Source organism: Tamandua tetradactyla, chromosome 2 (genome assembly GCF_023851605.1).
Source record: "Tamandua tetradactyla isolate mTamTet1 chromosome 2, mTamTet1.pri, whole genome shotgun sequence".
NCBI lineage: Eukaryota > Metazoa > Chordata > Mammalia > Pilosa > Myrmecophagidae > Tamandua > Tamandua tetradactyla.
Genome location: NC_135328.1, coordinates 114,146,493 through 114,173,884, shown reverse-complemented (window position 1 = coordinate 114,173,884; position 27,392 = coordinate 114,146,493). Strand labels below are relative to the sequence as shown.

Here is a 27,392-nt window from a genome sequence, read left to right as displayed (position 1 = left end):
CCCAGGTCTCCTGCATGAAAGGCGAGCATTCTACCACTGAACCACCTGTGCACCCTTTAAATTTCATTTTTTAGCTCATTTTTGCTGAAAAGATTTATTGCAAAATTAAAAGTATGTTTACAAATAAAATAATTAAGTAATTGTACATTTATGCCTTCGAGTAAAAGACAAGACTTCTGTAATAAGAACATTTATACTTACTGATTTGTAGGACTGCTTATTCTTTATTCCCTGCATATTTTTCCTGTACACCTAATTTATAATTTCCTGTTTCCCACTGACTTCACTGGCTAGCTGCCTGCGTCTTTGAGCCTCTTGCAGGCCGTGGATGAAACTGGCTGGTCCTCAAGGATGACTGGCTGCAGCAGTGGCTTCTAGCACTCCTCCTAGCAATATCCAGCACCAAAAGGACCTAGCTATCTCTTGTATCCCACTTTTTAAAAACTAATAATAGGGAGGCATTAGTTATATTTCATTTGGAAAGGGTAGGGAAAAGAGAGATAGGTATTTCAAATTTAACTTCATGATCAGGTGAAAGCTCTGTTTATTCTCTGTCCATCTTCTTTATCACTCCATGAGGTCACGACGGGAGCTGGAAGTCCAATGTGGAGGTCTCATAAGCCCATCCCAGCTTATTGTAATTGAAAGGGGAATAGCACTCTGTTAAAAAAGGAAAAAACTCAGGCAGGTGCTAAATCAGTTAGGTAGCTGCTGAGACCAGAGGCACAAACCAAAACTATCCTATGTAAATCTAGAAGGTTCTAGACAAACAAGGATGTGTCCCCATGATTAGACAGTGAAGTGGATTTACGTCAGGTAGTCAGTAAATGAGTCTGGAGTCTGGGAGGGGAGGGGTGTTGTTTCTGAACTACACATTTTTGAGTCATAGTATGTAGATGATATTTAAAACCCTGAGATTGGCTGAGGTCACCAAAGAGAATGGTGTGATCAGGGAAGGGGTAAGGTTCAAGGACTGTGCCCTGGGATGCTCCAAAATTGGTGACAGGGAGATAAGGAATTGACAAGAGGTGGAAATTTGAAACTTGATTTGCAGAATGTTGCTTGCCAAGTTGCAAAATGTGCTTGAATTTCAGAGAACCAGAATATTCACTGAGTGCTCTCTACCTGATAGGTGCTCCCCCACCCTCACAGTACTTCTGAAGAAGGAGTTCAACTCAGATGTCCCCGGGCTTGGGCAGAGAACACAAACCCCTGGAGTAGATCATTATAAGACAAGAAGGAGAAGGCTATGCCAAACAGGGCAGCACCCATCTGAAGGAAACTTGGGGAACCAAGGAAATTATACCTGGTATATATGAACTCAAAAGATAAACTATTCCTGTGTTTACAAGCAGGTAAATGAAGCCCAGGGTCACATAATTACTAAGTTGCAGACTCTAGGGAAGAAAGTCAAGTCTGCTGACTGTTGTCTGCAGAGCCCCGTCTTTTCACTGCCCCAAACTGCTGTTCTGGAATTTCTGAAACTGAATCGATATTCAGCAGTTGACTACTGAATCTAAGCACCAAGTTGGCTCTGTCTATATGTCAGTAGGGGTGAGGGGAAAAAAGTGAACAAAAGTATGTTTTGTTTGTTCCAGAATATTTTCATTGGTATTTTTATACATCTCCACCCTCTGCCTGTCTAAATTTTAAAAGGAAAATGGAGAAGCTTGTTGCATTTTTCAGTAGGACAAGCCCCGTATCCTTGAGATCAGCAGGAAATGTATGGAACCCAGGGGCCACAGGTGTAGGAAGAATCTGAAGGGTCTTAGAGTGTGCTCTTGGTCCATCTTGAGTCTGGTGAATTGAATGACCAAAATGCTGCCCGATTGTTCTTTGGGTCAATTTCCTGCTTCTTTCTTTTCTGATTTGCCTTTGTTCAGGATGCCAGTTTCTAATAAGTGGCATGAGCTCTCTTTTGGCCCTGCCTCTTGTTTTTCTTCAAGAGTCCTCAAGAGGTAGGGGGTAAAAATGGCGACTAATACTCTGGTATTAGAGTTCAGGATTTGCCCCCCTACCCATCTGTGTGACCTTGGGGCAAGTCAACAGGCTCCTCAATTACTATTATGTTTCAAATTCTGGGAGAAAGAGTTCCAGAAAGGTTTTAAGTTTTTAACTGTAACATTACAGGCACTCTAGATAAAAGAAGGAGGCTCAAGGAGGTTGTCACTCAGTCATTTGCAGAAGACTATATAGTTCACATGACTTTCCACATCTTGGTTTCAGGTATTACTGTCCTCATTTTATAACTAAGGAATCAGAGGCTAGAAGGGTGAAAGAGACTGACCCAAAGAGATGGCAAAGTGGCAGAATTTAGACTTGAACTTGGGTCTGCTATGCTAGTCTTCTTTTACCCTCTAAGCCATCTGGAGTCTATATCTGTGAAGCCCAGAGATCTTCCAAAAGATCACACAGCAGTAAGTAGTAGAGCCGGGACTTTCATTCAGGTGTTCAGACTCTATAACCCATGTCCTGTCCACCTGCCTGCACCTGCCTGAACAGGAAGAGGAAAGGTGATCAGACAATGGCTGGGCTCTCAGGAGGTGCTGGAGTGTTGCTTGGCCTTGGTGAGATGGCATTCTGTTTCAGTGGTTATACATCTGGGTCAACCATACCTGCCTGGGAATATGCCACACAATTCAACCAGTGAGGCACAGAGTTTTGTGTTTTTCTTTCCCTTCTTAAGGTCCCCTAGAAGAGAGCCTCAAAGGAAGAGAAATTATGAAATAGCTTCATACAACTGGTATGAGAACTCTATGGGCATTGGGTAGAATTTGAGGACCTGTGACAAGTAGCTCAATTACTGATTGTCAGGGAGTCCTTCAGGATGGTAGGACCCCCTTTGCCTGGGTTGACTCGAGTCGGGGGGGGGGGGGGCTCATCAAACTGCACCACACGTTCACCATATAGGGCAATACCCCAGACAAAACCAGTTCCACCTCACCCAGTTCCCGCCTTTGTAACTCTCAGGAACTGCCAAGCTTAGTTTAAACCCACCAATGAAGAGCCACCAACTTCCTGCTTGACCCCCGCTTATTTTTTTCTGTAACAATCATGTTTTATTTGACATCAGCTCAGCTTCAATGCACAAACACTATTCCTATACCTGTATCCCTCCACCGTTTTGTTGTATTGGTTACAAAATATATGTTCATATATTGTATGTCCAGAATCATAGATATTTCATAACTTTTGTTTTTTGTATGCTGTATGACGGGGTCACATTTCATTATTTTTCCATGTGAGTATTCCATTTTTGCAGCATCATTTGTTGAATTTTTACTTGTTTTTTGTTTTTGTTTGCATGTTTGTTTTTTGGAAGTGCATGAACTGGGAATTGAACCCAGGTCTCCCACATGGCAGGCAAGAATTCTACCATTGAACTACCCTTGTACCCCATAATTCTTTTATGTGCATGCATTTTAGAAACTCTAAGAAGTAAAAATGGGAGTTATATACCAAGCAATGCAATACAAAGGTACATTTATAATTATGCATATGATTATCATTACTGGAGGTCTATGATTATCATTACTGGAGGCCATTATTTCTTTATGCTGTGTTGATCCACTGTCTAGTGTCCTTTCCTTTCACTCTGAAGAGCTGGAATGCTTGTGCATTGCTGGTAGGCAGATCCAGTGGTGACAAACTCCCTCAGCTTTTGTATATCTGTGAATGTCTTGATCAATTTCTCATTTATATCTCCCTAGATATAAAAATCTTGGTTGGTAATTATTTTCTGCCATCATTTGAAATGTTTTGTCCCACTGCCTCCTTGTCTCCATGTTTTCTGATGAGAAATTAGCACTCAATCTTATTGGAAATTCTCTTATTCATAACATGTTGCTTTTCTCTTGCAGCTTTCAGAACTCTCTCCTTGGTATTCAACAGTTTGACTACCCTGTTTCTGGATATGGCTCTCTTTGAGTCTACCTTATTTGAGCTTCGTTATGCTTCTTGAATATGCATATTCATACCTTTCATTAAATCTGGAAGTTTTCTGGTTTTATTTTTTTGAACATTCCTTCTGCCCCTTTCCTTCTTTTCCTTCTGGGACTCCTGCAATGTGTATGTTGGTACACATGATGGTGTCCCACAGATCTCTTAGGCTCCATTCACTTTTTTTCATTTTTTTTCTTTCTGCTTCTATGACTGAATCATTTCAATTGTCTTTTCCTTGAGTTCACTTTTTCATTCTTCTGCCAGCTCCAACTCGAAATCAAAACTCTAGGGAATTTTTCATTTCAGTTATTTTGGTCTTCAGTTCCAATATTTCTGTTGACTCATTTTTTAAAATTTCTCTCTCTTTAATGAGATTCTCTATCATTCACTCATTGCTTTACTGACATTCTTTAGTTTTTAGCTATTTTCCCATATTTTCTTTTATCTCCTTGAACATACTAACGAGCATTTTTTTTTCTCCGTCTAGACCATTGAAAGTCTGGTCTTTTGTTCTAGTTTGCAAGCTGCCAGAATGCAATATACCAGAAACGGAATGGCTTTTAAAAAGGGGAATTTAGTAAGTTGCTAGTTCACACAGTTCTAAGGATGAGAAAATATCCCAATTAAAACAAGTTTATAGAAATGTCTAATCAAAGGTATACAGGGAAAGATACCTTGGTTCAAGGAGGCTGATGAAGTTCAGGGTTTCTCTCTCAAGTGAGAAGGCACATGGTGATCACAGTCAGGGTTTCTCTCTAATCTGGAAGGGCACATGGCGAACACAGCATCATCTACTAGCCTTCTCTCTGACTTCCTGTTTCATGAAGCTCCCCGGGAGGCAGTTTCCTTCTTCATCTCCAAAGGTCTCTGGCTGGTGGACCCTCTGCTTCTCATGGCTGCATCGTTCTGCTCTCTCAGAATCTCCCTTTTATAAGATTCCAGTGAAGTAACCAAGACCCACCTAGAATGGATGGAGACATGTCTCCACCTAATCTAGTTTAACAACCACTCTTGATTGAGTCACATCTCCATGGAGATAATCCAATTAAAGTTCCTAACATACAGTACTGAATAGGGATTAGAAGAAACCATTGCTCTCACAAGATGGTTTAAGATGAAAACTTTACTTCTTTAGGGTACATAAATCCTTTCAAATCAGCACATCTTTTTCATTGATGATTTCTGGATTTTTATCTAGTTTCTTTGATGGACCATCATTTCCTATCTCTTTGTTTATCCTGTAATCTTTTGTTGCACACTGTACATTTTAATATTTTGAAGCATCAGCTCTGGAATCCAGGTACTGATATGACACAGAATTGTTGAATGCTGGTAGCTCCTTGGGGTAAAAGAGTCCAAAGGATAAAATAACACATCATGAAGCCCAAATTAATGGAAGCTGCTGATATCAATACAAAAAGCTGTTCTCTCAAAAGTCGCCTGGGAGCCTCTCTTGATTTTTCTGGAAAGTCATCACCTGCAGTGGGGCGTGAGCCCCCAGGGTCCCCATGCGTGTTCATGAGTGGTGCCCGGCTTCTGGTCACCACTCCTGCCCCAAGCTTGTGCCCTGGACTCGACTTCCAATGGGAGGACTCTTGGACGAGCCCGGAGCCACTGCTCAGCCTGGCCGTGGCATCCCAGATTCGCCAGGGATGGCACTTGCCCAAGGGACCCCCACTTTTTAAAACAGCCAATAAGAACCTGTTAATTCCCTGCACCCACCCAAACCCTCAGTTCCTCCACTGTAAAAGATCTTCCCTTATCCTCCCCAAACGAGCTGGAGTTTAGACTCCAGACCCCCATGGTGGAGCTTTTCAATAAATTTCCTGCTGGTAAGCATCAGTCTCCACGTCTGGGTGTGTGTACCTTTGTCCTAACACTGATCTGGAGAAGAAAGGCTGCGATGGTTCCAGGGGAAGGACCGAAGGCAGCTCAGGGTCTTTGTGATGGAGGAACAAAGCAAAAGAGGCCAGGGTAACTCGAAATCGATATAGATGCACTCTGAGGTGTTGATGGCAATAGAGATGGTCTTCCTAAGCTCGGTTACAATTTTGTAGTGAATTGGAAAATCTAGGCGAATTAGTGGGATTCGGTGAACATTTGACAATGTGGGAGGAATAGCACATTTCTTATAGGAAGTAACATTGAATTAAAGAATATATCTTTAAATGGGAAGATCTCATTTAATAAATGCCTTGTCATGGGGCAAACTGTGGATCCTAAATTGAGGGATAGAGAGAGAAAGAATGAATGAATGCCTCTGGTGTGTTAGAGAAAGTGATGATGTTGGCGATACATATCTTAACTGTAGGAGGGAGAGTTGAGGGGCACTGCTAAATTGTGTCCTAAGTAAAGTCATTGCCAGTGAGTTGGAATTGAGAGACTTAATTCTAACTTTGGTTATAGTTTATATTGTACAGAAGTATCTACAAAAACAAGTTTTATGAAGCCATTGTTGCCGTTCTTTATCGAAAAATTAAGCAGCACAGAGTATTTCAAGAGGCTGGAGTAGAAGACATTGGTCTGCCGAATTCTCTAAAACTATGTTTCACTTGATTCTGAGTGCAGTGTGTGTGGCCAGTTAGGTTTAGTCTTGTTGGCAGTGCCTGAAGTTTTCTTATTGATCTCTTATTCACAGCTGGCCCTGTCAATGCTGAACAAGATGTTGGAAGCGTCAGTGGGAAATAAACAAGTAAGGTTTCTGTGTTAGGCTGGAGTTATATTTACATTGTGTGTGTGTGTAGACAAATGCACATTCAGAGAATCAAAAATCTTTCATTGGTAATTTTCACTATGTTAAATCATAATAGGCAATTTTCTTTTATTTTCTGTATGCTGTGTGGCAGGAGTCACATTTCATTATTTTTTTATGAGAGTATCCCATTCCTGCAGCACCGTTTGTTGAATTTTTTGTTTGCACTTTTGTTTGTTTTGCTTGTTTGTCTTTTTGGGAAGTGCGTGGGCCGAGAATCAAACCTGGGTCTCCTGCATGGCAGGCAAGAATGCTACCACGGAACTACCCTTGCATCCCCCATAATGGGCAGTTTTCCAGAGAGAATACTGAAAAAAGAAACCCTATAACGTTCTCATTGGTTCTATGCATGAAGAACAACAGTAGGCCCATGGGATGGAGCAGTGGGTTGGCAGGGAGGAAAAGACGTGGGTTCAAATCCTGACCCATTTTTCATAAAAGGCCATTTCTCACCCAAGCCCTCCTTGGAATGAGGATCTTGAAGGAGACGACAGTCTGTAAGCCTCCTTCCAGCTCTCCGATTTTTCAGTCTTTGATTCATGCTGAAGAATGGAGAGCTACATGCTAATAATTCCAGAAGTGGTCTGAAGGAAACATCAGGAGCAGTCTCATATTAGTTAAGCTATTTGATTAAGGCTGTGCATTCAGTTTTTTTAGAGCTGAATCTAGATTTGGGTATTTGATTCCTTGCCCAATCCTTCTTCTGTTTCATTGAGCTTTTCATCATCTAGCAATTGTTGAGCACCTACTGCATGTGAGACAGTGAGCTGGGGGCACTGGGACTATCAGAAGGCTTAAAATCCAGTTCTTCTTCTCAAGGAGCTCATAATCTAACAGGGGAGAAAGAAACTTTTCTGGAGAGGTATAAACAAATCCCAGCACAGTGGTCCCTCTCTCATTGCTGAAATGCTCTTCCCTTTGGTTTTAGTGGTATCATGCTCTTTGGGTTTTCCTCTACATCTCTGGCAACCTCCCTGGACTTCCTGGAAACCACGTTTAACATTTAAAAAAAAAATTCTATTTCCGGATAAAAACAATTTCCATTGCTTCCTTCACACTACCTATTCTTTAGGGTCTAAATTCCAGCTTTCTAAAGACTGACATGTGGAGGCAATTATTACCTGGCACAGCAGAATGACAAGCCTTTCTGTTTGTTTTAACATCTCCAGAGGTTTTAGGAAAGATGATTCTTTCCTAAAGTACAGTTAGGCTAAGTTACTGATGTACATGATGAAGCCAAAAATGAACACTGGCTCTTTTCCTAATCTGCTTTTGGAAAAGTTATTTCACCAATTGCTTGATTTTTCCATTACAAAATGGTGTGTTTGCCAGCGTATCCTCTTTGAACTGTTGGAGTTCATCAAGGTTTAGAGATGTCACACAACCCTCTCCACAAGCAATTGCATCCACTGCTGTGGCTTCAGGCCTCATCTCTATACCCACATCCCCCAGAGGGCCCATCCAGAGAGCTGGGAGCTAACATGGCCTCATTCCTGTCTCCCACATGCCTGGCCAATCAGTCACCAGGTCCCACCCCCTAAACTTCTCTCAAATCCATTTACCATAATTCATTTAATCCTCCATTTAACCATAATTAAATTTAAACCTCTCCCTCGGGCTTGCCTCCTAACTGGCCTCACCCATATCCCTTCCTCTCCCTTAATTCATTCTCCTCACAAGTGTAGCATAGGGGCTGGCTTTGCCCAGGGTGCAGGCAATAGAATCTATAATAATAATAAAACCTACTGAAAGTCTGTTTTTTTATCATCACCATTTACCAGCAATTCTAAACAATACCCGCGATAAAATGCTAAGCCCAGAGGTCTCCTGAGAGTCTAAGTTCTGTACAGTTGTTGTGGTTGCTGTTGGGTTTTAGTAATTAATATGCAAGCTTGAAATTAGCCATCTTTTAAGACTTATCCATTTAGTAAACACTGCATTCTATATGGAAGTTACCTCGGAACTCCAGGTTAGGTAGGGGGAGCCCTGCCACGCGTGGACCCAGCTACAGGCATTTATGTGGAGGACTCAGTTAATGATGGTTCTGGATCTTTGGTTATGGTAGTGGTTCATGTCTCCAACTCTTGTGGAAATAGTCAAGCATTTAAACAAAAGACCCAAAATAAACAATGACAGCACAAGGCTTATAAAGATGAAGCAGCAAACTTGAATTACCTCAAGTCTATTATTCAATGTAACAACATGGAAATTTTATATGTTTTAAATGTAAACCAGTGAAGCAGCGTGTGAACTTGGATGTGTAACATTTTGGTTTGGTATGTGTATGCTTTAATTCAGGCATGAAGTAATTTACTGAATTTAAATATTGTCTTTAAAATTGACAGGAGTCTTTTAAAAAAAAGTGTTAATTATTTGTATTCTAAATGATTCAACAAAATAATGCCTACTACTGAAAGTATTGTTGCCTATAGAGGAAGGGGATGTTAGAAATTGTCTGCTATGGTTGCCAAATAGCTGGGTGCACAGCAGCTCCACACCAGGGGGATTTTTTTTTTAAATTCGAGTCCCATCCTTGCCTAAAACCCCTGGGTTCAAAACTCTCATCTGGGCCTAGGAGGCATGTGCAGTCTGACTCTGCGGGACATCTTGGGTCATTACCCATTCCTCCCCACTGTCTCATGCCAATCACACCAGCCTTCACTCACCCCCACCCCCACCCCCACCCCCACCCCCGGGCTGATCTCATTCCTGCCTCAGCACCTTCTCACATACTGTTCCCTTTGCCTGGAACAGTCTCCCCACCGGCCTCCCGAATCTTGTGGCACGTAAATTCTCCTTCTTCTAATCTCCGTGTAAATGTCTCTTCCAAGCCTTCACAAACTCTCTGATGTCAGCTCTGCCCACCTCTTACATTTCTTCAGCATTCATCAGGGTTGTTAATTGCATTCTACTCGTGACTGTGACTTCTTGAGGGATGCCAGCGCTCCCTAGGGAGACTCGAAGTTGCCCATGGTAGACGCTGTGTCCGCATGGTTACACCTCCACCTTGGAGCAGAAACCTTCCTGATCCCCGAGGGAAGACAAGACCCCAGAGTGCTTTCCTGCAGGTGTTGTCAAAGGTAGCTCCTTACGGCCTTTGTTTTTTGTCTCCAGGGAAGCAGATCCAGATTGCGCACTGCCCTGCCCTGAAGGATGAGTGGCTGCTCGCACTGGGGTGCCGTCACCCGCGTTCGCTCACTCTGCACCGCTGCAGTGATGTTGCCCGGGCTGTAACCGGGGATGGGTTGAAGAGTTTTTTCCAGCTTTGCGGAGATTTTCTTCAGGTACCACACTCGTTGTATGACATTCTCCATCCCACCAGAGGAAATGTATTGTTGGGTTTCTAATTGCTTTCTATCCTCTCCTCCCCCCGCCCCCTAGTCAATATCTCTTTTATATGAGATTGCATATTTTAAATACAGTATATTAAATGGGCACTACATTCACTTGGCTTCAAAAGTTAAAATTTATTTAAAAATGCACTTTGAAAAGTCTCATTCTCATTAATACCCCACATAACTTTTAAAATATCAAACTGGACATTCAGGTAGGTGTAAAACACTTTCTGCACACTATTTTGTGTGTGCAAATAGTGTACATTTCCTGCACACTATTTTGTGTGTGCAAATAGTGTACATTTTCTGCACACTATTTTGCACGTACACGCAAGCATTTTTCACCCGGTTTTAATAGGCACTGAATTTCCCAGAAATGCAACTACCAGGTTCATGGAAGAAAGAGGGTGCTTTGCTTTGCTTTTTTGATTTTGTTTTGGAAATTTACCAAGAGCTATTCATGTCTTTGGAAAATATTATCAACAGCAACACTGTGTATAGAATATGACAACACACCTAAAACAGCTCATTTTTATAGAAAAATATCAGGCTCCTGCTAATGGTAAAAACAATCTGAAATATGCTTTTTCTTTTGTTACACAATTGTTCTTTCTGAGGTGTAAAGAATAGGATTGTAAAATGTTCTAAGCCAAGTTTACAGATAGTTCCTCCCCGATTATTATGGAAATACATGATATATGTATAAAGTCATAAATTTGTAGCATCTGGGAGGTACAAAGCATACAGATATGTAAAATACTTTGAAGATTCTACCATTACCTTTGTAAGTTCCTATTAAGAGCATTAATTTTGTGTTAGCTTCACTTCTTCATTCCCACCCAATTGCTGAGGAGCTCTGCATACATTTCTCCCCAAGGTTTCAGAAGTCAACATTTTAGATGCATCTTGAGTTAGAGTTTTTAAGTGGTGGGAAATATTCCTGAGAGTTTAAATACAATGATAGCTTAAAACAGTGGCCAGTGTTAAGTTCCTTGTTTAGTATATACACACATACACATATTCTTTTGAAAATTTCAATCTGACAGAAGCGTCAAAAATTGTTGAATATTCTATGGGTTTCCTTGCATCAGAGTTCACTGCTTAACAGTTTTGGAGGACAGAAGGCGTCTGCTCTCTGTTGACATTCATGGATCAATTGGTGGGCAAATATTGGATTGTTTCCTGCTATGATAACAGACAAATAGCAGCGTCTGCTCTCCAGAAGAGTAAAATTATGTAATACTCACATGGTCATATGGATATATGTGTGTGTTTAAAAATTTTTTTATTCAGGGGACCGTAGCACATAGGAGGGGCTCAGTAAAACTTCAGTCAAAGAATCACAATATGTTTTTTCCAGATCTAGAAGGACCCTTAGGTTATTTAGCCTGGCCCACCTGCCTATCATCCCCCGTTTTCAAAATGATAATACAGATGCCTACAGAAGTTAAATGCCTTGCTGCTGATTTCATATATATACTTGTTGTCCTATTTTGAGGGATCTTAAAAAAGTCAGTCTTCTTATATTGTTTATAACAGATTGTGGGACTTGTGATTTACTGCATGTGCTAGTTTGAAACTGTTATGTATCACAGAAAAGCCATTTTCTTACTTCCAGTCTTGTGGGGCCAGACCTATTTGTTCAGGGTGGAAACTTTGATTAGCTTGTTTCCATGGAGATCAACCCATTCAGTTATGGGTATGGCTTTTTGATTAGATTACTTCTATGGAGAGGTGGCACACCCAAAATGTGTGACCTTTTGATTAAAATAGAGATGTGACTCCACCTGTTCAAGGTGGGTCTTGATTAGTTTACTGGAGTCCTTTAAAAGAGAAAACATTTTGGAGAAACCTTAGATGCAGACACAGATGTTTGGAAATGCAGAAGACCTGGGAGATGCCAAGAGCAAGAGAGCTGATAGAAGCTAGACAGGAACCAGAGCTGAAACAGACACAGATATTTGGAAATGCTTGGAGGCCAACCGAGAGAGCAGATGCCTAGACATGGACATTTGGAGATGCAGAGCCCAGCAAACATTGCCATGTGCCTTCCCATGACATGCAGAGCAGGCCTGAACCAAGGGTTTTGCCCCAGAGAAGTTAATTGAAGGCCCACAGATGTTTAGAGTGAAAGCCACTGGAATCAGAAGCTGGAAGCAACAGAACTAGGAAGAAGGACCAGCAGACACCAGCCATGTGCCTTCCCATGTGACAGACATTGGCTTTTCTTGAGTCAAGGTATCTTTCTCTGAATGCCTTAGTTTGGACATTTTAACAACCCAAGAACTGTAAACTTGTAACTTAATAATCCCCCTTTATAAAAGCCAACTCAGTTCTGGTAGTTTGCATTCCTGGAGCATTAGTATTCTAAAATAACTGTATGCCACCTTCAAGTGCTCTCTATACCTTCTGGATCCCTACTTTCCTATTTCTGTTTGGAAAAATTCAATCCATCCTTTAAGGTACCACTGAAATGTCACCTTGGCTAATATCTTCCCTACCCTCCACTCCAGGGTTTTATGCAGCCTCTGTGCTGTTCTGACCTCACTGCCTTTGAAAAAGACCATTTGTATGTTTGACTTCAACTGTGGGACCCACAGGAAATAGGTCATGACTCAGGCACAGCATCCGGGCCAGCAGAGTCATTTATAGATGTTAAAGTAAGTAAACCTAAAGAGTTAAATTAGCATAAATTAAATGTACTGACCAGCTAGATAACAAAGCATTCCTTGTTTGGCCAACTCTTACTTAGGACGTTATAAAATCAAAGGGAACATGGGAATTCAAAAGATGTTTGGATAATTTAATTCAAAGACTTCTACAGCATAAATAGTATGAAAGCCCCTGATTATTCCTGAAACTCCTTATTTTCAGATGAATAAACAAGACCATTTCTTCATATAAAAATCTAGATATCTGATTTCTTTTAAAAACTTAAAAGATTTAGCAATATGAATTCTCATTCTTAAAATGTATCAATCTGCTGAGATGCTTTCCAGTTTGCCACAGTCCTCACCACTCCCTTCAGTTTCCCTGATGCAAAGATTAAATATCAGGAACAGCACTAAAAACCTAGATGATGACTCTGGCATACCGTGATTACATATCTAGCCCCCTTCCTTCACTTACATTGCTTGTTGGTCACTAAAGGCCTTTGAACTTGAGATTCCAGCTTTTGCAATAGATGTATTTTTGTAAAATATGATAGGGTAAGTTGTACAAATCAGACTCTATCTGAAATACATGTAGTTTGCTAATCAACTGTAAACTAACCGTTTTGTATATCAAATAAGTACATTTACATTATCAATTGTAGAAATTGTCTGTTGTTGTTTTGCTTTGTTTGGTTTGGTTGGTTTTGTTTGAGTGCTAAGGCCTGTGGCCCAGTGTACGGTTGGCTAGTTACTCTGGGGGCATATGGGGATGACTCTGCCATCCGTACCTTATACTGTGTAACCACAATATAGCTACTGCGTTTTCCATGCTGCCCATTATATGGCTCAATAAAGCTCTGCTGCTGCTGGTCATGATGTGCTCAACTTGAGACCAGAATCCTTGCCTTGCTTTGGAGGACAGATTGCAGTATGTCCTCTGGGATACAAATAGGAAAAATTATGCTAGAATACCTTGTGTACTGGATTGAGATTTCCTTCAATCAAACAACAAATACTGGGCACGTTTTTACCCTCTCTGAAACTTATCTATTTATAAAATGGTTATAATCGGCGATCTCATTGTATTTATCAAACAATTTGGAAAATAGTTGCTGCCCGATAAAGGTTGTTGAAACAGAATTTTCTAAGCTGAAGTGAGTCTTTATTACATTAAAAAGGCTCAAGTCTATGTTTCTATTTGGTTTTGGAGGCAGATCACAACAAAGCCCTGAGAATGCTTTAATTCCACTTATCCCTCTGATTTACATGCCATTATAGTCATTTATAAATTTCCCTCCATATATTTAATCCCCCATGAGGTATTATTAAATTTTTTCTATTGTCTACTTTTATTTAGAACTACCCACATATTTGTCCTTTTTTTTTCATTAGAGAAGTTGTAGGTGTACAGAATGAGCATGCCTAAAACACAAGGCCCCCAGACACCACCCAAACGCCAACACCCAACAATTGGCAATTGGTGTGGAACATTCGTTATAATTGATGATAGCCCATTTTTACAATTGTGCTACTAACTGAAGTCCATGGTTTAGCTTAGGGCTCAATATTTGTGTAGTATAGTTCCATGGATTTTAATAAAATTTTTATTCTGTTACCACTCATACAATCTAACAGTTCCCCTTATAATCACATGCAGATACATATTTCAGTGCTGTTAATTGCATTTACAATGTTGTATTACCATTACCGCCATCGATTATCAAAACATTTCATCATTCTAAATAGGAATGCTGAGCATTTTAAGCCTGAACTTCCTATTCTCTAGCCCCACCCCATCTCCCAGTAACCTGTATTCTAGACTCTGACTCTGTGAGTTTGCTTATTCTAATTGTTTCAAATCAGTGAGATCATACAAATTCGTCCTTTTCTGTCTGACTTATTTCATTCAACATGATATCTTCAAGTTTCATTCATGTTTGTAGCATGTAACAGAACCTCATCCCTTTTTACAGCTGAATAATATTCCATTGTATGTATATACCACATTTTATTTATCCCTTCACAGTTGATGGACACTTGGATTGCTTCCATCTTTTGGCAATTGTGAAGAATGCTGCTGTGAATATCAGTGTGCAGCTATCTGTTCCAGTCCCTGCTTTCAATTCTTTGAGTAAATACCTAGTGATTGGATTGCCAGGTCATATGGTAGTTCTGTACTTAGCTTCCTGAGGAACTGCCAAACTATCTTCCAGAGCTGCTGCACCATTTTACATTGCCGTTAACAACGAATGAGTGTCCTCTTTGTCTGCACTCTCTCCAACACTTCTTATTTTCTGTTTTTTCAACAGCATCGATTCTAACAGGTTTGAAATGGTAGCTCATTGTGGTTTTAATTTTTATTTCCCTGATGGTTAACAATGTTGCATATGTTTTCATGTGCTTTCTGGCCATTTGCATGTCCTCTTTGGAGAGTGTCTGTTCAAGTCTTCTGACTCTTTTTAAATTGGGTTATTCATCAGTTTATTGTTAAGTTGAAGGATTTCTTTATATATTCTGAATATTTATCCTTTATCAGGTAGGTGGTTTCCAAATATTTTCTCCCATTGTGTAGGTTTTGCTTTCATGGTAAAGTCCTTTGAGTAAAAAAACGTATTTTCTTTTGATGAGGTTCAGTTTATCTATTTTTTTTCTTTTGTTGCTTTTGCTTTGGGTATAAAGTATAAGCAACCCTTGCCTAACATAAGGTCTTGAAGATGCTTCCTTATGTTTTTTTTAGGAGTTTGATAGTTCTAGCACTTATGTTAAGGTATTTGATCTATTTTGAGTTGTTTTGTATGTGGTGTGAAGTCGGGTCCTCTTTCTTTTTTTCTGCAAATGGAGATCCAATTTTCCAATACCATTTGTTGGAGAGACTACTCTTTCCCACTTGAGTGGTCTTTGTCACCTTGTTAAAGATCAACTGATTGTAAATATGAGGGTTTATTTCTGAGCTTTCAAGTCTATTTTATTTGTCTATATGTCTGTCTTTGTCCTGGTACCATGCTGTTTTGATTACTGTAGCTTTTGTAATATATTTTAAGCTCAGGAACTTTGAGTATCCTCTAACTATGTTCTTTCTTTTCAAGGTGGCTTTAGTTATTTGGGGCCCCTTATCCTTCCATATAAATATGATTGCATTTCAGTTTCTGCAAAGAAGATTGTTGGAATCTTGATTGGGATTGCATTGAATGTATAAATTTCTTTAGGTAGTGTTTTGGTTCGCTGAGGTTGCTGGAATACGATGTACCGGAAATGGATGGCTTTTAAAAAAGGGAATTTAATAAGTTACAAGTTTGCAGTTCTAAGGCCATAAATATGTCCAAACTAAGGCATTCAAGAAGGATATCTTGACTCAAGAAAGGCCAATGTCTGTCATATGGAAAGCCATGTGACTGGTGTGTGCTGGTCCTTGCTCCCAGTTCCATTGCTTCCAGCTTCTGATGCCAGTAGTTTCCTCTTTAGGCATCTGTGGCCTGCACTTTAGCTCCTCCAGGACATGACTCTGGGTTCTGGTTTGTTTAGCATGAAAGCACATGGTGACATCTGCTGGTCTCTTCGTCTCCACATGTCTGTGTCTAGGCATCTTCTCTTTCTGTTGGCACTCCAAGCATCTTCTTCAGTACTCCAAGCATCTCCAAATGTCTGTCTGTGTCTTTGCTGGTTCTGAAATATTTCTCCAAAATATTTCCACTTTTAAAGGATTCCAGTAAACTACTCAAGCCCCACTTTGATTGGGTGGAGTCACATCTCCATCTAACCAAAAGGCCAGAGGCACAATTGGGCATGCCACATCTCCATGGAGATAATCTAACCAAAAAGTTTCCACCCTACAATATTGAATCAGGATTAAAGGACATGGCTTTTCTGGGGTACACAGCACTTTCAAACTAGTACAGATAGTGTTGACGTCTTAATGATATTTAGCCTTCCAATCCATGAACATAGACTATTCTTCCATTTATTTATTTAGGTTTTCTTTGATTTCTTTTAGCAAAATTTTGTAATTTTGTTCATCTCCTTTACATCCTTCGTTGGATTTAGCTTAGATATTTGATTCTTTTAGTTTCTATTGTGGATGGAAATTTTTTCTTGAGTTTTTCTTCTGATTATTCATTGCTTGTGTATAAAAACACCACTGTTTTTTGGGTGTTGACCAGGTACCCCACTGCTTTGCTGAATTCATTTATTAACTCTAGGAGTTTTGGTAAAGATTTTTTTTCCAGGATTTTCTGTATATAGGATCATAACATCTGCAAATAGGAAAAGTTTTACATATTCCTTTTCAACTTTAATGCCTTCTATTTCTTTTTCTTGCCCAATTGCTCTGGCAAGAAATTCTAGTACAATGTTGAATAGCAGTGGTGACAATGGGCAGCCTTGTCTTGTTCCTAATCTTAGAGGGAAGACTTTCACTTTTTCACCATTAAGTAGAAATATTAGCTGTGGGCTTTTTGTCTATGCCCTTAATCAGGTCAAGGAAGTTTCATTCTATTTCTAATTTTCTAAGTGTTTTTGTCAAGAAAAGCTACTGTATTTTGTCAAATGTCTTTTTCTGTATAACTGAGATGATTATGTGTTTTTCCCTTTATTCTGTTAATGTGGTGTATTATATTAATTGAATTTCTTACATGGACCAATCCTGCATACCAGGGATAAATCCCACTTCATCATGGGGTATAATTCTTTTAAAATGCAATTTGGTTCATTTTGCATCTCTATGAGAGATACTGGTCTGTAGTTTCCTTCTCTTGTGGCATCTCTATCTGGCTTTGGTATGAGGGTGATATTGGTCTCATAGAATGAGTTAGGTGGTGTTCTCTCCTTTTTAATTTTGTGGAAGAGTTTGGTCAGAAACTGAGTTGTCTTTTTGGGGTGTTTCATAGAATTCCCCTGTGAAGCTATTTGGACCTAGGCTTTTCTTTCTTGAGAGGTTTTTGAGTCAATGAAGGTAGTTTTTTTCTAAGAATTTGTCCATTTCATTCAGGTCATCTAATTTATTAGTATAACGGGTTTGTTTGTTTTTTTTAAATAATACCCTCTTATAGTCCTTTTTAATTCAGCAGGTAATAATGTCCCGCTTTTCATTTCTGAATTTCATTATTGTGTCCTTTTCCTTTCGTTTCCTTGTCAATCTAACTAAAGATTTGTCAATTTTATTGATCTTTTCGAAAACCAACTTTCGGTTTTGTTGACTCTATTTTTTTTTTGTTTGTTTTCTATTTTGTTTATCTCTGCTCTGATCTTTGTTATTTCCTTCCTTCTGCTCACTTAGGGTGTAGTTTGTTCTTCTTTTTCTGGTTCTTCTGGTTTTGAGGTTAGATCTCTGATTTGAGGTCTTTCTTCTTTTTTAACGTAAGCATTTAGAACTATAAATTTCCCTCTCAGCACTGCCTTTGCTGTATCCCGTAAGTTTTGATATGTTTGTATTTTCATTTTCATTCTCCTCAGATGTTTCTTAATTTTATTTTTTATAAATTCTTATTTCCTTTTTAACCCATTGGTTGTTTAAGCGTATGTTTTCAATTTCCACATATTTATGAATTTTCCATTTCTCTCTCCATTATTGTTGTCTGACTTCAATCCGTTGTGATCAGAGAGTGTACAATATATGATTTCCATATGTTTAATTTATTGAGACTGGTTTTGCGACCCAACATATAGTTTTTACTGGAGAATGATCCATGTGCACGTGAGAAGAATATGTATTCTGTTCTTCTTGGGTGCAGTGCTCTGTATATGTCTGTTATATCCAGTTGGTTTAGTGTATCATTGAAGTCCTGTATTCCTCATAGATGTTCTGACCAGATGTTCCATCCATTATTGAGAAGAGTATTAAAAGTCTCCTAATATTAATATAGAGCCATAAATTTCTCCCTTCAACTACATCAGTATTGACTGCATATATTTTGGGGCTTTGCTGTTAGGTGCAGATATAATTGTTACGTCTTCCTGTTGAATTGTTCCCTTTATCAGTATATAATGACCATCTCTGTCCCTCATAATTGTTTTTGACTTAAAGTCTATTTTATCTGATACTAGTATAGTCACTTCAGCTCTCTTTTGGTTACTACTTGCATAGTATAGTTTTTTCCATCCTATCACCCTCAACTTACTTGCATCTTTGAATTTAAGGTGAGTCTCTTGCCGACCACATATAGTTGTGTTATGCTTCATTTTATCCATTATGCCCATCTTTGCTTTTGGACTGGAGAGTTTAATCCATTTATATTTAAAATCACTACTGACAATACTAGACTTCCTTCTGCCATTCAGCTATTTAGCCTTTGAAGTCTTATATCTTTTCTCCCCCTAACTTCCATTAAAGCCTACTTTTATATTTATTTGCTTTTTTGTATTATATCATACTGAGTGCCTTCTCATTTCAATCTGGATATACTTTTCATCTATTTTCTTGTGGTTACCATGGGGTTAAAATTTAACATCCTAGATATATTACAATCATATTTGGTTTGATACCAACTTAAGTTCAGTACCTGCACATATATTTTTCCTGTACCCCCACAATTTTGTTGTACAAGTTACCACTTATATTTTTATGCATTGTATGCCCAGAAACCTACATTTATCATTATTTTTATGAATTTGAAGTTTAGCAACTGTAGGAGGTAAAAAGTGGAGTTGCATACAAAACAATACAATAATACTGGCATTTTTAATTACCCAAATGGCTACCTTTACTGCAGGACTTGATTTTTTTATGCTGCTTTGAACCACTGCCTAGTGTCTTTCCTTTCAGCCTGAAGGACTTCTTTTAGCATTGCTTGGAGGGCAGATCCAGTGGTGATGAACTGCATCAGTTTTGTTTATCTGAGAATGGCTTAATCTTTTTCTCATTTTTGGAAGAGAGTCTCACTGGATACAAAATTCTTGGCTGGCAGTTGATTTCCTTTAGCACTTTTAGTATTTTAACTCTGTGCCTTCTTTCCTCATGGTTTTTTATGAGAAATGTACTTACTATTGCTAGGATTTGAATATAACACATTGCTTTCTCTTGCAGCTTTCAGGACTCTCTCCCTGTCCTTTGCATTTGATAGTGCAATCAATATATGATGGGGTATATTTTTCTTCAAGTTTATCCTGTTTGGTGTTCACTGAGCTTCTTAGATGGACATATTCATATATTTTCTAAGTTTGGGATGCCCGCTGATGTTTTTTCTTTGACTATTCCTTCTGCCCTTTCTTCTTCATCTGGGACTCCCACAATGTGTACATTATTGTGCTATATGGTGTCCTATAGCTGCCTTACGCTATTTGCACTTTTAATAGTTCTCTTTTCTTTCTGCCTCTCAGACTGGCTCATTTCGTTTATCTTGTCTTCTACTTCACTGATTCTTTCTTCTTCCAGCTCCAGTGTTCTCTTGAAACCCTCCTGGGTATTTTTTATTTCAGTTGTTATTGTCTTCTTCTCCAATAATTCTGTTTGGTAACATTTCTATCTCTTTACTAAGTTTCTCATTTTGCTCATTCATTATTTTCCTGATATCCTTTGGTTCTTTCTCTGTATTTTCCTTCACCTCCTTGAGCATTTTAAGATATTTTTTAAAAAGGGCTTTGTTTGGTATGTCCACATTCTCATTTTCTTCACTGGTATTTTCTGTGTTTTTATTCTTTTCCTTTGGATGGGCCATCGTTTCCTGTTTCTTTATTCGTCTTGTAGTCTTTTGTTGCATACTGTACATTTCAATGTTTTAAAATGTTAACTCTGGGATTTACTTCCCAGGTTGTCTGTGTCTTGGTTTTGTAACCAGCTGATGATGAGACACATGTTTTCAAGCTTTGACCCTCCTATCAGGAATTTTGCCCAAGGTGAATGAAATGTGCAGGATTTCTAGGCCTCTATCTTGTTCTGAGTTTTTGCTTGTTAGTTGTTTTGGAGTCCCCCATTTATAGGAGTCTCATTGTCCCCTGCTTCCCTGAACACAGACCTCCCTCTCCCAGGTATTTGAAGCCAGCATGTCTTTGTTCCAGACTGTCCACCTCTATGATATTTTATACTCCATTTGTTGTTTCATGCTGCTTTTGTCTGGGAGTAGGGTCACCCTACAAGGGACTTACCCAAGTTGGTCTTTATCAACTAGTACAAGGTGAGGGACCCACAGAGGGGGTGCAGACTGGTTCCAAAATGCCCTGGGAATGGGGATCAGGAATCTTCTCTGATGGCTCCTTGAAGCTGAGCTTTCTTGGCCCACATAGCCAATGCATCTCTTCAGCTAACTGCCCTTGGCAGCCCTGAGCATTGTGTTTAAATCTCCACTGTCCGGGGAGGGTTGAAACTATATTTGTTTTTTGTTTTGTTTTAATTGTTCTTCATTTCACCTGCAGTTTAATGCTTTTATTTGAGATGTTTTCTTCTTTCTGCTACATCCTGGCTCCAGAATATCTTATTGCTTTGTAAGCTATCTGATGCCTTAAAACATATCCTTTAAAATTTCTAGCCTTTATTTATAGATGTTTCTAGTATGAGGGTTGGTCTTAATTGCCTAGTCTACTCTTACTTGCAATAGAATTTCACCTTTAAATGTATTTTTTGCTTGACTAAAATTTCTCATTTTAAAGGGGATTTTTGTTTTCATAAAGACTGCATTATGCTTATCTGGTATAGATTCTTAGCTCTTACATACTGGAAAAGATATTTCTATTGTCTTGATATGAACTATATCTTATATATGATATGATATGATATATATATATATATATATATATATATATATAGCTCAACTTTTCCCACTAAAATTCTGTAAAAATTTCTTCCTTCTATTATATTTACTTTCACACACTCTGATTTTTCTTCCTTTTCAGGTAATCTGTTTTCCTGACTTTCTCTCCTGTGTGAATAAGACGTATTGCTTATACCATTTTGTATCATTAAAATAAGAACATTGCCAAGACAAGTTTACTTTTGAGCAACATTAAATTAATTTTGCCCAGGGACATGGTGAGCTCATTAGTGTTGTAGACTCAGAATTTTTTTCATCCTAGAAAGTTTTCTTTTTGGTATATATTTTTAAAAAAGTTTTATTTGGTATATAAATTTCCTATCATAAAATTTACTCATCGAAAATGTGCAATTCAATTGTTTTTTTAGTTTTGGAACAATTTTCATCATCCCGAAAGTTCTTTTATGCTCATTTGCAATTGATCCCTGCTCCAACCCCCAACCCTAGACAAGACTCAGCCAGGAAGGTACTTGCCCAGTCCAGACCTGGACCTCAAGCTAGTAGACCTGTCGTCTCTTCCCATTCCCGAGATCTTCACTGCCACTTCCACAAATGAATGTCATGTGGCTGATCACTGCTCCAAATCAAGTGAGCACCCTTGCACCATAGCAGCTGCTGGTCTTCTCGGCCTGCCCCACCCTGGAAGAACCCCTGTGCCCACTGAGCTAGGGGGGTGGGAGCAGTGATTAGAGCAGCCTTGGCAAGAATGCTTCAGACCCCCACCCTTCCTACCTGAAGTTCAGCTGTTTTTAAACAATCAGCACTTCTCAGATTATATATTCTGTTTATCAATTTCCACAATGCTGAAATTGTTTTTGTCTTTTTCTAATGTTGTACAGTGTTTTTTTTTTTTTAAGATTTACTAATCTTCTCACTCAGCAATAACCAGAAACAGAAAGCTCTCTACTTTGTAGATTGAAGTTCTTTGTGCTCTACTTCTAATAAAGCAACCCACATGAATTGCTTCCTCTTCCTGCCTCCACCTACAAATGACTAGATGTCACAAGGTATAATACATTGCTTGACCCTTGAGCTCTTGGCCAAGTTCAATTATGGCGACCTCTACGCTCTAAAATCTATCCAACAATGAAGCACTCAAGTTGATGTGAAGAATTCCCCCAAAGATTCTTTCAGGAACCAGGTCTCTGGGACAGTGGTAAGACGTTATGGCTGAGTTGCTGTGTTCCAGAGACCCATGTAAGAGTTCAGGGGCAGTTATTTCCTAGTTTGGCCCAAGTGTATTGCAATTAGGAATAATTCCTCCTAATGATTAAAATACATCACTGGTGTCATTGATTTATATCTTTAGCCTCCTGTTGTGATTTTTCTATGAGGTTGGTGTCTTAAACAAGAGGGAATATTAATCTGCTGCCATTTACTAAAAATACCCAAATACTGGCTAAACTGATGAAATATTTTCATGTTCAAAGGGTAATTTTTTTTTAAATCATAAAACCCAGAAAAATACATTTTCTGCTCTATTTTATAAAGAAATATCTTGGAACTGTGTGCTAGTGCAGTGATGCTCACACTTTAACGTGCCATGGGGGCCCAAGTCTTTCTTCTTTTGGTTACCATTCAGAAAGATTTGAGCTGGGAAAATTCTTCAACATTGTCATTTCCAGATACACTGAAGTTCTGGTCTTCTCAGACCTCTGCCATCAAAGCTCTGTCAATAATTGGGCACCATTTCATGCTCAAATACCAATGGGCTTTTTATCGGGGAGGAGACTATTAGAGTAAGGAAGTGGTGACCACAGACAAATCTTAATCATTTTGGTGACACCAATCCAAGCTTTTTATTAAAAAACATCTTCTAAGAATTTGAAATGGGGTCTGTTTTATAGTAGGTGCTGTCTGAAAAATTCACAGCCAGACCCTTGGAGTCTTGGATAGAGTAAGATATTGCAAAACTTCACAAGGGGATTTCTGAAAGGAAAACTTTTTTCAAATATGAAAGTAGACAAATGTGTGTTTGGAATTATGGGAAAAGAGAATGATCTATGATTAGCAAAGTTGGTTCTTCTTTAGAAGAACTGGATTGATGATGCTTTACATTCAATAAAAATAAATGCACCTGTTAATATGGACGATATGTTGTAATACATGCTTAAAAATTTATTCTATTGCAGTCCTTTGTTTGCCAGTTTGGGCAATTTAATGATACCTAACTAAAATTGGAGTTAGTTTTCATTGTAAGACTAACTCCCTCCCCCCTCCTGCTTATCATTGACAGTTTCATAGACCTCCTCCCCTTCATAATTATTTTGTTATTTCAACATTGTCTTTAGGGAGCTGTCTTCTTTGCTGACATAATTTCAGTTTATGGATTAAATTATGACTGAAGATTGCAAAGCATTCATCTGGAAGTACTTGAAAAGTAAACTTGGGACCTCACACAAGGGAAAGATAGAGTGGCATTTTCAGTGATTGCACCATTTGAAACTAGCCTACTAGGGCTATTAGACCCACATATGTGGGTAAGAAAGCAACAGACCCAGGAAGTTTAAAGATCTTGAGTGTTTGGAAAAAAAGCAAATTCTTACAAGCACCACTAACACCAATTCTATAACCATGGACAAATCATCGCTGTTGTTATTTTATTTCTCAGATTGTATGGTATTTGTAAAGTAACTGAAATTCAATTGTACTTGTCTCTTAAAGTAGGCCAGTTCATTCTAAAGATCATGTTTCAGTTTTCAGTCTTTTAAATATGTGTTCTCTTTCATTTTTAGAAACATAGCAGTTTGTTATCAGCTTAACCTGCATCTCCTCCTCTCTCTCTCTCCCTCCTTTCCTCTTAGTGTTTACTCTTCTCCATCAGTTCCTTTCCAGTTACTCCATGTACCAAATCCCTTTGCCAGCTTAACTGATCCCACTGAATTTCTAGCCTCCTAACTCTGTCTGTCCCCACACTTTGCCTGACTAACTAACTCTTCATATCTTTCAATATCATTCTAATAAAGGTATTTCTAGTGACTTCCTCTCCTAGCTTATCCAGCTTCTGACTTTGGCCAGATACAAACATATATATCAACAATTAAACAAGAAGACATAACAATCATAAATATTTACGCACCGAATCAGAATGCCCCAAAATACGTGAGGAATGCACTGCAATTACTGAAAAGGGAAATAGACACATCTACCGTAATAGTTGGAGACTTCAATTCGCCACTCTCATCAATGGACAGAACATCTATACAGAGGATCAATAAAGAAACTGAGAATTTGAATATTACAATAAATGAGCTAGACTTAACAGACATTTATAGGACATTACATCCCACAACAACAGGATACACCTTTTTCTCAAGTGCTCATGGATCATTCTCAAAGATAGACCATATGCTGGGTCACAAAGCAAGTCTCAACAAATTTAAAAAGATTGAAATCATACACAACACTTTCTCGGATCATAAAGGAATGAAGTTGGAAATCAATAATAGGCAGAGTGCCAGAAAATTCACAAATACATGGAGGCTCAACAACACACTCTTAAACAACGAGTGGGTCAAAGAAGAAATTGCAAGAGAAATTAGTAAATATCTCGAGGCGAATGAAAATGAAAACACAACATATCAAAACCTATGGGATGCAGCAAAGGCAGTGCTAAGAGGGAAATTTATTGCCCTAAATGCCTATATCAAAAAAGAAGAAAGGGCAAAAATTCGGGAATTAACTGTCCACTTGGAAGAACTGGAGAAAGAACAGCAAACTAACCCCAAAGCAAGCAAAAGGAAAGAAATAACAAAGATTAGAGCAGAAACAAATGAAATTGAGAACATGAAAACAATAGAGAAAATCAATAAGACCAGAAGTTGGTTCTATGAGAAAATCAACAAGATTGATGGGCCCTTAGCAAGATTGACAAAAAGAAGAAAAGAGAGGATGCAAATAAATAAGATCAGAAATGGAAGAGAAGATATAACTACTGACCTCACAGAAATAAAGGAGGTATTAACAGGATACTATGAACAACTTTACATTAATAAATACAACAATTTAGATGAAATGGACGGGTTCCTGGAAAGACATGAACAACCAACTTTGACTCAAGAAGAAACAGATGACCTCAACAAACCAATCACAAGTAAAGAAATTGAATCAGTCATTCAAAAGCTTCCTAAAAAGAAAAGTCCAGGACCAGACAGCTTCACATGTGAATTCTACTAAACATTCCAGAAAGAATTAGTACCAACTCTGCTCAAACTCTTCAAAAAAATTGAAGTGGAGGGAAAGCTACCTAATTCATTCTATGAAGCCAACATCACCCTCATACCAAAACCAGGCAAAGATATTACAAAAAAAGAAAACTACAGACCAATCTCTCTAATGAATATAGATGCAAAAATCCTCAACAAAATTCTAGCAAATCGAATCCAGCAACACATTAAAGAATTATACATCGTGACCAAGTAGGATTCATCCCAGGTATGCAAGGATGGTTCAACATAAGAAAATCAATTAATGTAATACACCATAGCAACAAATCAAAGCAGAAAAATCACATGATCATCTCCATTGATGCAGAGAAGGCATTTGATAAGATTCAACATCCTTTCCTGTTGAAAACACTTCAAAGGATAGGAATGCAAGGGAACTTCCTTAAAATGATAGAGGGAATATATGAAAAACCCACAGCTAATATCCTCCTCAATGGGGAACAACTGAAAACTTTCCCCCTAAGATCAGGAACAAGACAAGGATGTCCATTATCACCACTATTATTCAACATCGTGTTGGAGGTTCTAGCCAGAGCAATTAGACAAGAAAAAGAAATACAAGGCATCAGAATTGGAAAGGAAGAAGTAAAACTATCACTGTTTGCAGACGATATGATACTATATGTTGAAAACCCAGAAAAATCCACAACAAAACTACTAGAGCTAATAAATGAGTACAGCAAAGTAGCAGGTTACAAGATCAACATTCAAAAATCTGTAGTGTTTCTATACACTAGTAATGAACAAGCTGAGGGAGAAATCAAGAAATGAATTCCATTTACAATTGCAACTAGAAGAATAAAATACTTAGGAATAAATTTAACTAAAGAGACAAAAGACCTATACAAAGAAAACTACAAAAAACTGTTAAAAGAAATCACAGAAGACCTAAATAGATGGAAGGGCATACCGTGTTCATGGATTGGAAGACTAAATATAGTTAAGATGTCAATCCTACCTAAATTGATTTACAGATTCAATGCAATACCAATCAAAATCCCAAAAACTTATTTTTCAGAAATAGAAAAACCAATAAGCAAATTTATCTGGAAGGGCAGGGTGCCCCAAATTGCTAAAAGTATCTTGAGGAAAAAAAATGAAGCTGGAGGTCTCATGCTGCTGGACTTTAAGGCATATTATGAAGCCACAGTGGTCAAAACAGCATGGTATTGGCATAAAGATAGATATATCAACCAATGGAATCAAATAGAGTGCTCAGATATAGACCCTCTCATCTATGGACATTTGATCTTTGATAAGGCAGTCAAGCCAACTCACCTGGGACAGAACAGTCTCTTCAATAAATGGTGCCTAGAGAACTGGATATCCATATGCAAAAGAATGAAAGAGGACCCGTATCTCACACCCTATACAAAAGTTAACTCAAAATGGATCAAAGATCTAAACATTAGGTCTAAGACCATAAAACAGTTAGAGGAAAAGGTAGGGAGATATCTTATGAATCTTACAATTGGAGCCGGTTTTATGGACCTTAAACCTAAAGCAAGAGCACTGAAGAAAGAAAGAAAGAAATGGGAGCTCCTCAAAATTAAACACTTTTGTACATCAAAGAACTTCATCAAGAAAGTAGAAAGACAGCCTACACAATGGGAGACAATATTTGGAAACGACATATCAGATAAAGGTCTAGTATCCAGAATTTATAAAGAGATTGTTCAACTCAACAACAAAAAGACAGCCAACCCAATTACAAAATGGGAAAAAGACTTGAACAGACACCTCTC

General features: G+C 38.5%; 1 protein-coding gene across 1 annotated transcript in view; it reads left to right on the top strand.

The window, feature by feature from the left end:
- LOC143657131 (uncharacterized) overlaps positions 1-27,392 on the top strand; it is a 145,748-nt gene that overhangs the window by 51,727 nt on the left and 66,629 nt on the right. Inside the window, exon 6 of the mRNA XM_077129172.1 lies at positions 9,809-9,978. Within this exon, the coding sequence (XP_076985287.1) occupies positions 9,809-9,978 (170 nt within the window). The remainder of the gene's footprint in view (positions 1-9,808; positions 9,979-27,392) is intronic.